The sequence below is a fragment of the Glycine max genome, chromosome 6 (genome assembly GCF_000004515.6).
Source record: "Glycine max cultivar Williams 82 chromosome 6, Glycine_max_v4.0, whole genome shotgun sequence".
NCBI classification, from domain to species: Eukaryota; Viridiplantae; Streptophyta; class Magnoliopsida; order Fabales; family Fabaceae; genus Glycine; species Glycine max.
Window position 1 is genome coordinate 35108268 of NC_038242.2, and position 16553 is coordinate 35124820.

At 34.0% G+C, this 16553-nt stretch overlaps 1 protein-coding gene and 1 long non-coding RNA gene across 7 annotated transcripts; one reads left to right on the plus strand and one right to left on the minus strand.

Moving 5' to 3' along the window:
* Positions 1-1597: 1597 nt before the first annotated feature.
* Positions 1598-14512, minus strand: LOC102667944 (uncharacterized). 3 transcript variants are annotated; one of them, XM_014776690.3, is made up of 4 exons: positions 14205-14512; positions 12009-12666; positions 11357-11442; positions 8154-8700 (listed from the first exon to the last, which is right to left on the minus strand). In XM_014776690.3, the coding sequence occupies exons 2-4, from the start codon at positions 12507-12509 to the stop codon at positions 8685-8687; spliced, it is 603 nt and encodes a 200-aa protein (XP_014632176.1). In that variant the 5' UTR covers positions 12510-12666; positions 14205-14512; the 3' UTR covers positions 8154-8684. The 3 variants fall into 3 exon arrangements, 1 of the variants encoding a protein (XP_014632176.1); XR_003267416.2 differs by lacking the exons at positions 8154-8700; positions 12009-12666 and adding an exon at positions 1598-2026; XR_005891874.1 differs by lacking the exon at positions 12009-12666.
* On the plus strand, positions 3358-7642 carry LOC102668156 (uncharacterized). Of its 4 annotated transcripts, XR_005891878.1 has the most exons (6): positions 3358-3708; positions 3785-3896; positions 4038-4184; positions 4295-4815; positions 5845-5916; positions 6009-7642. It is a non-coding gene; the product is annotated as an uncharacterized lncRNA (long non-coding RNA). The 4 variants fall into 4 exon arrangements; XR_005891877.1 differs by having other exon boundaries at positions 3358-3896; XR_005891876.1 differs by having other exon boundaries at positions 3785-4184.
* Positions 14513-16553: the final 2041 nt, after the last annotated feature.

The following is a 16553-nucleotide window of genomic DNA, read 5'->3' on the forward strand; positions in this document are numbered from 1 at the left end:
TTATGTGCTAGTATTAGTATTTTAGTGACTATATGCTGCTGCAGTCCGGCTTGTGCTCTCTATTAGCCTGCTGGTATAAATCAAACAGTTCTATTCAAAAGTTTGGAAGTTTGATCGTACCAAACAACATGAAAGCACTACTATGTTTTGTGCCTGTCGTGGTCTAAGTATTAAGACAAAAAGTGCATCTTCCTAGTAATTGCTAAACATCGGCAATTCAGAGTTCGACCATAAAGAGAAGGTTCTCTCCTAGACTCACATCAATGGTGCCAAAATACCAGTAATTCTTGATTCAATGATGAGTATATCTGAAATTAATGCCGTAAGGGATGATGCTTCCAAATTGTAAACTCAAAATTGTTTCCCATGCAGTATAAACTGGTGTTTTTGGAATTTATGTCTGATTCATGGAGAAGGCTCATATTTGGAAGTATGAAATTTTATTTTCAATGGCCTTGGGAATGTCTGCCAGTACTAATTAGTTTGTATTACTTCCTCTAAACTCATATATAAGTAAAAATAACTAATTACATTAATTATTAAGAAAATTGGACTGCTATATTATACTGGGAGGGACGTATTGTTGAGGGAACTACGGGTGCAAACTACAGGTGCATCCAATCATAACTATCCTTGCTCTAGTGTAACCTGTATTGTTTACCAGCTTCTAGTTGGAGTAAATGTTTCTGAAACCATGGGTACCGGGTTTGTCTGAGTGGTTCTGCTCTAAGTTTCTTTAATACTTTTTCAGTTTTGGATCCAATTCTAATATCCCCTCCCCCCACCCCCCATTTACATTTTAGACAAGTGTGTTATTGTGGCGTGTTGGTTTTATTTTGAACGTGGCAAGTTTTATATGGTCTCACATTTTACAACTTGTGTTGGTACTATGTGGGAGGATACATCATATGATTCCTTTTGTCATATTTTTTGAGTAATGATTGTGGTTACCTTTTATGTATGATTTAACTGATTTTTTTCCAGAAAATCAACACAAGCACGTTTTGTAAAAATAGTCATGGGCTAGGGATTCAATTTAATAACTCAACAAATTTAAGTCAAAAACTAGGTGTCTGTCACAAATTTAGTTATATATATATATATATATATATAACACTATTAAGATACAAATAATAACTGAATAGTTATCGTTACAAGTTTATAATACTATGCGTAAATTAGCATATAAGAACTGTTTTAAAATAATCAGTAATATTTGAATGTGATTCTGGAAAATGCTTGCAGTTGAAACAACTTTGTGGTATATGGAACTCATGGTATGAAAATTTTCTGAAATGGAAGTTTTTAAAATATCGACTTATGGTGCTAATTTGGCTATTGTAAATTTATGAGGTAATTAGCTCTTCTGAGGATTTTTTTCTCAACATACGAAAACCGTTCTAGAATGTGATGCAGTGACATTTTTGTAATTAAGATCACTATATTTTATTTTTATGACACACATTCTAAGATGGTTATAAAAAACCGCGAGTGAATAGACAATTTAGTCCCTGAGATTTTACCCATTTTGCATATTAGTCCCTAACTTAATGTTAAATTCAAAATAGTCTCTATCTTTACATAAGTGTTGCAAAATAGTTCTTCCGTTAAATTTTAAAGTAACGCCGTTAGTGAGGTCAATTTTAGTGGCACATGGACTATCCAACGTGACACTAAAGGATGACGTGGCATGACACGTGGACGTGCCTCCTAAAAGATGCCATGTCATTTGATGATAACAAAACAGTAAATAGACAATTTAGTCCCTAACTTAATGAAAAATTCAAAATAGTCCCTATCTTTTGCCTAAGTGTTGCAAAATAGTCCCTAACTTAAAAGATGCCAAAAATCGTGCTTAAAGTATCCATGCATTGCAAAGGTTGTGCCTTGCATGATTTCTGGCGATGCAGATTTCTCCTTGGATTCCTTGTCATCTTTTTATTCCTCTGGTTTTTTTCTCTTCTTTTTTTTCTTCTTCCTCTGCTTTTTTCTCCTCCACTTTGTTTTCCTCTGGTTTTTTCTCTTCCTATTCAAAACACAAAAAAAAAAATCAGAACCCGGAATGATACATTGATGGTAATTGAAGAAAAAAAAAAGAGGAAAAGAGAATGGTTATGCAGACCTCGCCCATTGGTGTTGACGGCTACACAGATAAGGTTGTTGCTGTGGATTTTTGGTTCTTTTTATTTGTGCAAGTGTGTGTGGGTTCTTTTTCGTATATATGCCTCAATTGGTTCAGAACCATTAAATTTAAAGAAGCCACTCATTCTATCATCATCAAATGACATGGCACTAAAATTGACCTCACTAACAGCGTTACTTTAAAATTTAACAGAAGAAATATTTTGCAATACTTATGCAAAAGATAGGGACTATTTTGAATTTTTCATTAAGTTAGGGACTAATATGCAACAGGGGTACAAAGTCAGGAACTAAATTGCCTATTTACTCGTTTTGTTATCATCAAATGACGTGGTATCTTTTAAGAGGCACGTCCACGTGTCATGCCATGTCATCCTTTAGTGCCACGTTGGATAGTCCACGTGGCACTAAAATTGACCTCACTAACGACGTTACTTTAAAATTTAACGGAAGGACTATTTTGCAACACTTATGCAAAGATAGGGACTATTTTGAATTTAATATTAAGTTAGGGACTAATATGCAAAATGAGTGCAATCTTAGGGACTAAATTGTCAATTCACTCAAAAAAAACCGCCTTAGAATGTGACACGGTGGAATTTCCGTAATTATTGAAAACTTAAACAAAGACGGGTTTTAAGAAATAACCGCATTTGTATTGTGCCACACCCCACTTAACCCTAGCTTCGTATGACGTCGCACCCCACTCTTCTCCTCCAAACCCTCCCCTCCAAGCTTTCTCAGTCACTCATCCAAACTTTCTCCTCCAGACCCTAGCTTCGTATGACGCCGCAAAAGAGAAGGCAGCGACCTATGCGTATTGTGTCGTACCATGGATCCTCCAAGGAAGAAGAAAAAAGGACGATACGACGTCGCAGAGCTGAAAACCCTAGGGAACCAGCTTCTCCTCACCTTCGTTTCCCCTCCTCACCACGTCCTCGAATCCCTCCTCTCGCACCACTCCTTCTTCCTCCCTCTCCTCCCCAAGCTCCCTTCCTCCTCCGCCTCCGCCGCCGCCACCACCGCTCTCTCCGTCGTCGGCGACCAATCCGAGTTCATCTACCTCTCATGGCTCCGTTCCAAGTTCTATGAGTTCCTCAAGTCCCTCTTCAACGTCCTCGCTTCGCCGCAGGGAGATGAGACGCTCAAGGAACTCGTGTTGGACACGCTCATGCAATTCGTAAAGGTCGCCAATGGCGGCGCCTTTCACCCTTCTCAGTACCACAAGCTTCTTCATAGTATTGTACATTATGCCAATTTTGTTGATAATTCTCATTGTCATTTTTTCGATATGATTTGGTTGATTTTGGATTGATGCTATCAGGTTTACTCTACTAGTCCCCCTACATTTTTGGTGGATTTACTGGCGTCAAAGTATTTGAAGCATATCGATGTCCGGTAAGGATATTATGCTTGCTACCTTTGTTTTTCTAATCATCAAGTTTTTAATGTGACTCTTAAGTTTTTTGGTATTATCTCGGTTTATGGCATATACTGTATTGTTTTACTATTAGCCCCTTTTTTGGAAGGCTGAATTTATGCAGTAAGCTCCTCGTCTTCAAGGAGGTAGGTACTTTCCACTCATCATTTTACTCTCAATTTCCACCTTCATTTAATAAAATTTTATTATATGATTTTGCAGATTGACCTGCCTGATAAAGATTATGCTAAGCTGTTGCTAAAATCCTTGGCTTCTATCTACCAGTATTCAAGAGAACTATACGAAGCTCCTTGCCTTTTCATATTCTATCAAGGTTTTGTCATGGTTGCATGTGTCCATTTCATTTTGGATGCATATGTAACTAGAGTTATCATCGCTAAAGCAAACTAAGGAGATTAATTTTTTGAATTTTTAGTTTTTTCTTGAAAACATATTCTATTGTGAAATTGAACAGACTTGTCTATACCTTGAGATAGAAAGAACTAAGCTGAAGTCGATGGTGGATCAGTTTGCTGAACTAGGAGTTCGAAACAAAAAGTTAAATCAGTTTATTGCCAAAAGTCCTCAACTACTATTGCGGAAGCCCAAAGACTTTCTACAGGTATTTATTTTTAGCTTCAATCAAGTGTGTGATATGTGACATAGATGTTATAAATGTATAAAATCATTATGCATGTTCACTCAACAGCGTAGTCTGTGTTTGATTTGTAGTTGACACAACTTTCAAGACACCTCGAGGAAAAGCTTGTGTCTTGTTGCTTTGGGTCAAACCTCGGTTTGTAGATGTCCAATATCCATTCACTGGCTTGAGGGGAAGCATTGTAGTAGTCCTACTAATTACTTTATAATTATTGTAATTTATTAGAAATGATTACTATAAGTTTAATTAGCCTTTTTTAGGAAAGTATTTAAGTTGTTTAGTCTATATAATGTATCGCTCTGTTCAATTTTATTATAGATAATAATATTCGGAAATTTTCCATTCAAGTCTCTTGCTCATTGTTGTGTACAGATTGTTCTGTTGTTTGAAAATATGGGTTTTGATAAAGAAACCATTGGAACAATACTTGCTCGCTGCCCTGAAATTTTTGCTGCCAGCATTAATAAAACTCTACAAAGGAAGATTGAGTTGTTAATTTTTTACTGGGTGTTTCTAAAACTTTCCTTCCTGGGGTTATCAGAAAGTATCCAGAATTACGTGTTTCTGACATTGACAAAACTTTGCTACAAAGGTATTGTTCTGACCCATCTTTTTTATATTTTGCTTACCATTGCTCCAGTATCATATTTGTTACTCTTTCCCAATCAATGGCTCAATTGAATATTTTGTTTACTCTAGTATTATAAAATGATTCTCCATGCTTTAGATTTTTTAATGATATAACCATGGTATTGTTCAGTGCAAGTTTCAGTTTTCTTTTATCATTAGATATGAAAAATAAAAGAAAATAATGATTTCCTGATTTCTTCAATTGCATCACGAGTCATGACCACTGCATAATTGTTACATCACATCAACCAACAACCAAGTAGAGTCAGTGCTTTTCTTATCTCCAATCCTTTTGCAAACTAGTATGTGATGATCTTATGTTCTCTGAAAATACTGTCTATTAAACTATTGCTGCAATATCAATGTCGTCTTCTCAGGATATTTTGAAGACTAACCCTGTTATTTCAATACAGAGAATAAGTCATAATTAAGTTTTGCTAGTTGCTTCAGTTTTGTGTTTGAGGGCCTCATATATGCTTTAGAAAGTGTCCTTTTCTTTTCAAATGAGATTTGTTGGATTTATCTATCATTGTTGATTCAGTTAGGTAATTAACTTGTTCAAAGTTGGTTCTAGCACATGTCTGCGTGCTCATTTTCCAAATTTGGTTAAGCTTAATTATTTGCTATGGTTTTTTGTTTTGTCAAAATGATTAAACATAGTTTGTGTTTGCTCAAGTGCAGAGTGCTCAAGATTTCTCTTTCCATCATTCTTGATGATTATGCTTTAACCTAGTTAAGCTCGAATTAGCTTATGCTTACTTAATTTGAGCCTTACACAATTTTTGTTTATGCTAAGTAGTTAAGCCAATTTTTGTTTACCAAGTAGTTAAGCTCTCTGCCCTGTTACATTTTTCTAATTGTTTCAACTTCAGGACAATGTCTATATCATTTCCAATCCCAAGTCAAAGTATCCAGTTCTTCAATTAGACTTGAGGTTTACTTACTGTTCCTATCTCCTAGTAATCTCACTTATTGTGTTCATTCCTTGCAGGTTGAGACAGTTGCTCAATTTGGTGTCATTTTTTTGCTCTTTGCATTGGGCTTAGAGCTTTCAACAAGAAAGGTTGCTTGCATACTAATTCATTCCTTTTATCTTAAACTTGCGTATTTTTTGCTCAGTCATATATAATGTATATCTTTCTTTCATGCTTGCAGCTTCGAGTTGTTCAGGCAGTGGCTATTCTTGGAGGCCTACTCCAAATTTTCTTATCTATGTCCTTGTGTGGAATAACAGCTTCAGTATGCCTTTTACTTCTACAAATAGTTTAAAACTTCGTACCCCATTGTCCAGAGGCTCTTCGCTATGCGAAGGTATAGGGGAGGGATGTTGTACGCGGTCTTACCCTTGCATATGCAAAGAGGCTGTTTCCGGATTCGAACCCATGACCAACAAGTCACCAAGGCACAACTTTACCGCTGCACCAGGGCTCGCCCTCACTTCTACAAATAGTTTACAAAAATTTAATTCGTATGCTTTGCTAGTTTGCAGCCATATCATTCAAAACATCTTTTATGTATATGAGATCAAACTAGATAAAAAAAATTGATGGGAAGGAACTTAAATTTAGTTAAATTTAGTTTTGCTTTCAATTTCATCATGTTATGCCTCATAATAATTATAAATAACATTGAAAGTTTTCCATGAAATTTCTATTGAAGCCTTTCCTTGAATCAATGCTGCTAATAGGCAAGCTCTAGTCTGCAGCATCTATTCTTTGTCTTATGATTAGATCACCTCAACATTGTTTTTTTATTTAAATAGAATTGGCCTACCTAACCGAATTTGGTTTCTCAGGATTTTGTCATTACTACGAAAACCTTCTAGCCTAGTCTAATATTCTGTATATACAAGGGAAATAATACTTTTGAAATGGTAACCTATTATTATTCTTCATGCAACAATCTCTGTTGATCTGAGAGGCTACCTAGCATGTTAGTTAGAGAATTATGTTTATTAATTAGACTCTGGTCATTCCTATATTAACCCTCTCTGGTGATGTGGTTACATCTTAGGTCACGCAAGATGGTAAATACTGTTTGGTTTTAGTTTTTGGGGCCAAGGCTCTGCAGTTGTCAGATTTTGAACAAAGACAGGTATTCAGCTTTCTTTCCTGGAGCATATATTTTTAATTATATAAATTTTATTTTATTTCATTTTTTTCTCATGTTCATGAAGATAATGGGACTCTTTGGATCTTGGAGAGAACAAAAGTGCTAGAAACTAGATAACTCTTGCAATCTTTTGCTTGTAGTTTTTTTGGCAGGGGAGTGGAGTTTAAAAAAATTCAGAGAAGGGAAAATCAGAAAAGAAAAGAATCAAAGGACAGTAATACCAAAACCTAAATCTCATTTTACCAGGTATTTTTAACCAAAAAAAATCCAATTCACAATCCTTGTGCTAAAAAAAGGTTCTGATGATATAAATTGCCAGTTTAAAGCTTAAGCATTCCACTCTAACCAAAGCACCAAATGCCTACGCATAAAAAATTTCTTCAAAGTCCTACCCAAATTCTTTTTTCACTGCAAGTGTTTCAAACAGTTTGATTAGACATTTAGTCATATAAAACTAGGTAATATAGAGTTCTATGACTATTAAGGGTGTTTATAACCTATACAATCCAATTAACTCAGCCTGCACCAAACTAATTTGACATGTTTGGTTTTAGAAATTAGACTCAGAATGTTGGTTTTAGAAATTAGACTCAGAATGTTCAGAGCTGGTTTAGGTTTTATTTCAATTGTCTCGTTGTCCTATATCTTTTAAATCTTTTTTTTTTAATAATTCGATATTAATGATAAGACTTCTTGACTTCATGGATAACATTTTGCATATATTGATAATATTTGTTTCCTAATATTATATATATATATATATATATATATAAATACACTCATTATTCTTACTTCTTTTAGTGTGGTTGAATTAAGATATATATCAAAAACTAATCCCCAATTAAATGTTAACTCTCTTCTTGGATTAATAAGTTACCCTTAATATAGATTACTCAAGACAATTTAAGGTAAACTTCTTTAAAGCAAAAGATAAATGACAATAAATAAAAGAGGTTTAAGGGAAAAGAGATTGAAAACTCAGTTTTTATACTGGTTCGGCCACGCCCTGTGCCTACGTCCAGTCCCCAAGCAACCCGCTTGAGAGTTCCACTATCTTGTAAAATGTTTTTTACAAAGTCTGAACCACACAGGAACAACCCTTCCCTTGTGTTCATAATTCCTTACAACTCTCGGTCTCTTAACCAATCTCTTTGAATAAGAAGAGGAAGAAGAAGAATTCTCTCTTTCAAAGAAAGATATTACAATTGAAGATCACTCGCGATTCTCTCTTTCATCATTTATCTTGGATTTCTTGGAGTCTTGGATTTCTTGGAGTCTTGGATCAAACATGAGAAGCGCGTTTCTTTGGCATCATCAAAACTTCATAGCATATTTGCTTCTAAAAATTCTCTTGAGAATTTGGGATCTGTCCATCTCAATTATTGGTCTCACTTAATTCCTCATGTAGCCTCAACTTTATTCGATGGTTCTTCCCATTATTATGTGCTTCCATGTTGTTTTAACTACCCACACTGACTTGACAAATTTTACAATATACCCCAAGTTGTGGCTATTCCTCACAAATTTTACAATAGGTCCTATGGTAGGAATAGCCACAACCAGGGGTATATTGTAAAATTTGTGAGGTTATTGTGGGTAGTCAAAACAATGTGGAAGCACATAATAATGGGAAGAACCATCGAAAAAAGTTGAGTCTACATAAAGAATTACTAATTAGAGAAGGACAGATTCCAAATTCTCAAGAAAATTTAGAGAAGTTCAACCAAAGACAGTTCTGAAATTTGGGAAAAATGAATGCCCAAAAAACAATGTCAGTTTTGATGGTAATTATCATCATCATATATTAACATCATTTCACTTCCTATAATTCATTTGTCACATCTGCCACTTTCTCCCTCTCCTCTTGTGTTCTTCCATTCAATATCTCACTCCCATCAACACATATTCCCCAAAAATTAAGCATTTTTATAAAACAAACTAAAAGAAAAAAAAAAGATTCTAAAGAATTATCATAAAAGAGAAAGAAACCTAACCACATTGAATCACTTTTTGCAAGAATAGGACGCTGAGAAAATTGGAGAAGGTGCAGAATCAGAGGCAACAAGAGCTAGAATGAAAGGGGGGGGGTGCGGGAGAAAAGATAAGCAAAGCTAACCATTAGTTTTGCAAGAATGAGGACGCTGAGAAAATAAGAGAAGGTGCAAAATCAAAGGCAAGGACAGCGAGTACGAAGAAATACATGCAGAATAGGGTTATTTATAGGTGCAAAAATTAGCAAAGAAGAAATTCGGAAGTGAAAATGGGCGGAAGGTGAAGTAACTCAGCCAAAAAAAAAAAAAGATACACATATATCAAATTGATGTCCATTCCATAGTTGTGAAATAACAACAGGATTTTAAGAAAATAAAAATCTCAAGAAGCAGAAGAAAAACAAAAAGTTCTACTATCACTTTTCCTACTACATGATCATTCATGCGTTATTTAATTACCATCCATGCTCTTTCTTGATTAAAAAGAAAAGAAAAACAACCACAAGAATCCATGAAAGCAAAGAGTAATCATCATCATCATATATTCACATCATTTCTCTTCCTATAATTCATTTCTCACATCATCCACTTTCTCCCTCTCTTCTTGTGTTCTTCCATTCAATATCGCACTCCCGTCAACACATATACCCCAAAAATTAAGCATTTTTCTAAAACAAGTTAAAATAAAAAAATAAAAAAAATGATTCTAAAGAATTATCGAAAAAGAGAAAGAAACCTAACCACATTGAATCACTTCTGCAAGAATGAGGACGCTGAGAAAATTGGAGAAGGTGCAAAATCAGAGGCAAGAACAGCTAGTATGAAAGGGGGGGGGGGGTGTGGGAGAAAAGACAAACAAAGCTAACCACATTGAATTAGATTTGCAAGAATTTGGACGCTGAGAAAATTGGAGAAGATGCAAAATCCGAGGCAAGAACAGCGAGTATGAAGGAATGCATGCAGAATTGGGTTTTTTTCTATTTCTTTGAGTCTCTTTCTTTTTTGAATTCCATCTAGTATCAATAAATATCTTTTTGTCTTCCTTATTATATATACATTATCAAAAATCTGTGCATAAAAAATCTAGTTTTCAAATTTGGAGCCAAAATTCTATTAAAATCTAGATTTGGATAATTGCAGTTTTTAAGATCTGAATTTGTTTTCAAATTTGGAGCCAAAATTCTGTTACAATCCAGATTTGGATAATTGAAGTTGTTAGGATCTGAATTTGATTTTCAAATTTGGAACCACAATTCTGTTACAGTTTTGGATATGCCCAAATCACATATTTGCATTCAAATTTGAATTTCAGGCCCAAAAAAAAGGTACAGAGATAAAATAAAAAGAAGCAAACAAAACACAAAACAAGTGCGAAAAAAAAGGTTCAGCATTTAGGGTTGTTTCCCTTCTATTTTTCACATACCTATACTTCAAAAAAAATTGTGTCTCTTTGGTTATTTATGTCTAGTTTATTTCAATTCTGGGACAATCCTTTTCTTAATTTTGGAGTTTGCTAGTCTGTCTTCCTTGGCATTCCTTTTGAGTATTCATTCATTATTTTTGCGTGTCTTCAAAGTTCCTTAGTTTTGTCTTAAGAGTATTTATGTTCTTGGTGTCTTGAGTTGAGTTTTGATTTGTGACATATTTCTCATTGAATGGTAAAAGGCAAGAGTGAATATTATAAAACAAAAAAAGCCTTGAAAGAGTGATAGACGAGTGAACTTGAGTGAAACACTAAGTTGAGTGGTGAGGTCCTATTCTATTTATTACTTGTGCACTAACATACTAAAATCACTAGGCTTCTGAGGCTGAAAAGGAAGTTCATGGTATTAATACATTTGTATTGTTGCATCAACTCGGTGGTATTTAAAGGATGATTTTCTATAATTTACAGAATGTATATTAAATAAATTTTTATAATAAAAACTGCAATCAACAGATCTAAATCATATTTAAGATGCGTATTACTTTATTTTAGAATACAAACAAATATTCCGCCCACCTTCTATACTAAGAGTAACTTGAAATAATGTCCATATGGCAATAAAAATACATGCATATGCAGCTAATTGTGGTGAAGAAAACCTGCTAAAATCATAATTTCACAAGCAGTTTTACTGAAGTCAAATCATTCCTATCTTATATATGGTAGGAAATAATTAAAAGCAAAGATAGAAATCTATGTGCATGACACAGGTTCAGGTACAAATACCAGGCCCGTCTATCATTTCAACATTCACTGGATTCGGCAAATAAAATTGGGAATACTCCCACCTTACTATTAGTATTAATGGAAATTTAAAGAATATCCCTTTGGCACATTAGAAGAGGCAGCATCTGAAGGATGAAATATTGCTAAAAGTACATTAAAGCAAGTAGACAAAGAGTAAAGACAAATACCTATGAAGTGCATATACCTGACACTTGTTGCAAAACACAAGTGTCTCTGGAAACCCTGCATTGCCACACTGAAGACAAACAGCTACCTGCAACAACAATTGTACAGAGTTTTACTTCAGTGATTCATATTTTATAAGAGCAGATGCATAACTCAAAAGAAACTCATACTCTTCCACAGAACATCGTAACAGACTATGTCAGCAAAAACTAGTAGGTTTTTGATGTAACAAAAAGATTTTTTTTCAAAATGTGGATATAAGTCATAAAACTTGCTACATTTAGTGCATCAATATTCTTGCTAAAGATCGCGATAAATAGATTTGTGTTAGATGTTGCAAATCATTAACGATTCTTTCCTCTGATCAATTCAAGTTCTTGTCATTTTATGGAGACAAGACACTACCCAAAAAAATAAAATGGTTAAATCAACAATTATTAACTAGTAGAATTGTAGATTTGTTCAATTGACAAGTCTAAATTAATCACCAAGGGTATGTTAAGCAGAATCATACCTGTTATGCTAATAGTAATACTGATAATTTAGTTCACTAACACCAAACAATAAAATTATAGCCAAATTTGTACAGAAAACCTCTTAAGCAGCCCCTATATTGTTTGTTAGTTTCACAGAAAATTAACAAATGAGAAACACCTGAGACAGCTGAGTTGTCCCTGACTGATGGGTGAGAATATCTATCCTTTGTTCAGCTTTAGAACATTCATCTGTAGTTTGGGTGTTAGTACTGGAACCTGAAGTTTTTAGTCTCTGTATTTCCTCATATAGTTTCAACATTCTTTGATGACTATTTTCTTGGTTATGCATTTCCAATGTTTTGCAATAGGGTAGATGAACCTCACAAATTTTACAGTATCCCACTTTTGGTGGTCTTAGTTCTCTTGCTGCAGAATCAGAACTCACATCTTCTGGTTGGGTGTAAATATTAGAATCTGCAGGGGCATGTGGATGATCATTTGTTTCTACAGTAGGATTTTGAATCTTATGATATTCTTTGCCTTCCAATAATTGTGCCTGTGAGGCTAAGATTTGCTGATATACAAGCTTGAAACTAGACCCCACCACAGGTGATGGTGCCATTATATCATATGTCACAGCTGGCCATGGAGAATCAATATAATGTTTAGATGATTCCATGGGTCTTCTTAACCCATCATTTTGTCTTCATATATTTATTACCTGTTTTGCCTCCACCAATCTTATGAGGAACTTGGTCATGGTAGTTAAACTGCCTCTGACGGAAAGCTCTAAACGATCTATCATTCCAGTCATTTCTATTTTGAAACCTCCTAATCTGTGAATAAGCATTTGAACATGAAGCAGTTCATAAATTGATATGGCTACAGCATTCATGTGAGATTAAGGGAGGGATTGGAAAAGAGATACAAAAACATTCTTAGGCCTCCATTGATATAGAAACCAAACGGAACACACTAGTCTCACTACCACCATGAGTTTGCAATCAGCATCAACCCATTGAACCATTTGAGTAATCCAATAACTCAAAACCAGACTAAATCAGTCAAACCATATTGAATCCTCAACCTAACCCCGTTTTTGAAAAACATTCAGGTTTAATAAGAAAAAGGATGGCATATTATCACTATCATCATAATTAGAGTCCCAACACAAATCCTGACACTTCCAAAACTACTTACAAAAACAGATGACAGGCTGACATGCCATTCAGATTTTGCGATATTTCAAACGAACCTAACAACACAAAGAGACAAATTCAAAATGTTGCAAATAGAACATTTGCTACCAACCTGAAACTCTTAATGAGTTCCACCATACCCACCCATGTAATCCTTTTCCTTTAAACAGAGCGGAGTAAGGGTTAAGAAGGGCCACCTTTACAAGGACAGGAACAATCAACACATGTGCAGACCTCCTTAGTCAAGTTTTTTTAAAAATAATTCAAGTATTCAACCACCATTATTTATCTCATACTCTCAAAAACAAGTGCTAAAGTGCTACTGCTATGCCCACCCAGCCCAAGATGAGACAAATCTTCAAACCCGCCTTGCATCTTAGCAGTGCTGTCAATTGCAGAATGCAAAAAATGGCAGAAAGCTAATAATGCACTGTATATCATAGCAGTGCATTGGCGGACAGAGTCGCTATAATGGATCTAAGGATTTCCCCAATGCAATAGCACTATAGTTCCACTATAACTGCTATTTAACAACAGTGCATCTTAGCAACATTAGCCTGATATAAAAATCTACAATTTTGTCAATATCCACAGACACACAAATTACCCATAATATATCACAAAGCACACTGCTAATTCTACAAATATATCAAATTGATGTCCATTCCATAGTTTCGAAATAACAACAGGATTTTAACAAAATAAAAATCTCAAGAAGCAGAAGAAAGAAAAACAAAAAGTTCTACTATCACTTTTACTACTCCATGATCATTTATGCATTATTTAATGACCATCCATGCTCTTTCTGATTAAAAAGAAAAGAAAAACAACCACAAGAATCCATTAAAACAAAGAGTAATCATCATCATCATCATCATATATTCACTTCTTTCAACACATTTTCACATCATTTCTCCTCCTATAATTCATTTGTCACATCTATTTCTCCTTCTCTTCCTGTGTTCTTACATTCAATATCTCACTCCGCTCAACCCATATACCCCAAAAACTAAGCATTTTGCTAAAACAAATTAAAAGAACAAAAAAAAAAGATTCTAAAAAATTATCGTATCACACAGGAAACAAACACCCAATGAATTATGTCCAAACTACACATTCAAAAAATAATGACAAAAGGGGGGGGCGGGGGGAGAGAAAAGAGAAAGAAAGCTAACCACTGAAATCAGTTTTGCAAGAATGAGGCCGCTGAGAAAATTGGAGAAGGTGCAAAATCAGAGGCAAGAACAGCGAGTATGAAGGAAGGAATGGATGCAGAATTGGGTGTTTTTTAGGCGCCAAAATTCGCAGAGAAGAAATTGGGAAGTGAAAACGAAAGGTGAAGTAACTCGGCCAAAAAAAAAAAAACGATAGGTGAAGTCGCTTACGCTTACGCACTTGATTTCGCGCCGTCAATTTTTCTTTGAAGAGGTTTAAGGGAAATAAGATTTTCTTTGAAGAGATTTAAGGGGAAGAGGAATTATGATGATAGTAGGGATTAACGTGAAAGGACCAAAAATATTATATTTCCTTAATTAAATTTTGAAAATAAAAACAAATTATTATCATGTTTTGTTATTTTATTAAAACAATAAAGTGTGAGAAATAAATAAAAAATAAAAAATGTAAGGATACCAAAAATCAAATAGGTCAAAATGTAATTTTTGTTTCTTTTTTCATGTGTTTTTAGTTTTTTTATTTTTTAATTGAGATATTTGGTTTTTCAATTTTAAAAAATCATAATTTACATTCTTGTGGTGAATTTTAAATGTTGATTTATATATTATGTAAACGTTGATAGACACGAGTTTGTTTATTATCCACGTGATAAATATTTTTTTTAAAATTATTTAATTGTTAACAAGCTTAATCTAATGTATTCAAATAATATAAAATTTGTGAATATTTTCTTTGGTATGGTATCCATGCGACAATTAGATGTCAACTTTCACGGTTCAAAGTATACGTGTCGATTATATAGAAGTCCCTATGACACTTATCATGATGTGATGTTTAGTAGAGATTTGATTAAGTTACAAATCCTATATATTATATATTAATACATTAATTACATTAAGTAACATAAATAAATTGCATTAATTACATTAATTTATGGAAATTAATTATCATTTTAATGTAATTACATTAATTAATAATATAAAATTTGTGAATACCTTTTGCAATGCTACTCTTCAAGGGCATTGGATAGAAGACTCCAAGTATATTGAGTCAGAGATGCAAGAGAAAGTCCTAGGGTTCTCATGAATCTTGTTTATTATTTTTGGTCCTTATATTTAGAACTCCATAATGTAGGTAGGGTACTCTATAAATGTAAGATTTTTCAGCCATTATATTTTAGGGCACCTAGACTAGTTTTTGTATTAGAGGTAGTTTTATAATTTTACATGCATTAAGTGAATATCTGATGTAATGTTGGGAAATAAATTTAATTGGATTGGGAGAAGCTCAATCCAATTAAATTTTAGAGGGGAGGTGAGCATTTGCTTGTTGCACCTCATTGCCACATCATATAGTCACACTTTGTGCATGTCCTTTATGTTTTACATGTCTCATGACACCTAAGCACACTTAGTGGAAAGAATCTTGGATTTGATCTTGGATTAGTGGGCTGAACCATAACTAAAATTCACTAATCATAATTAGTGAAATTTTGGCTCCAAAATTTGGCTCCACAAATTCAATTTCAAATTTAAGTCAAATTTGAATAGAAATTCAAATTTCCTTCCAATTTTGTGTGACACTTAGGCTATAAATAGAGGTCATGTGTGTGCATTTTTTCAACTTTGATCATTTGAGAATTAAACTTCAAAGTTCATACCTCTTTTGAGACACAAAATTTCGTGTTCCTTCTCTCCCTCTCCCTCCATTCATCTTCTCTTACCTTCAAGCTCTTATCCATGGCTTCCTATGGTGGTGAGCTTCTTCTAGACTCATCTTCTCCTTGAAGTGGCATCTCCAATCATCCTTCTCCTTCTTCATTCCGCTGCCATCAAACTTCAAGAAGCAAAGGACTCCATTGATGAAGAAGATCAAAGGCCTACAAGCTCCACATGGAGCTGCATCATGTGGTATCAAGAGCATCTTCATCTAGGTGATGTTCTTTTGCTTCCTCTATCTTTTTGTTCAATCAATTCACTTTAATTCCTTGTTATTCATCTTATTCTCCATGTATATCCTCCATTGTCTTGTGGTTGGGTGCTGTTTAGAGTATATTAAAAAAATAAACCAATTAAATCGTAGATCTACACTTGTTCTTGCATTTCTATGGTTCAAATTTTATAGATCTACTATTGAATCATGTTTTTGTGTTGATTTTAGGTTCTATCATTTTTCAGACATAATCTTCTTGTGCTGAACCTTTAGATCTAAATTTTCTTCCAAAATATTGATTAGAAAAAAAACACAAAAATCTAGGTGTAAATCACTTAATCCTTGTTGTCTTAGAGTCATGTTTAGTCATAATAATTGTCACATTATGTTCTAAGTTTGTGTTGAATTTTTACTTT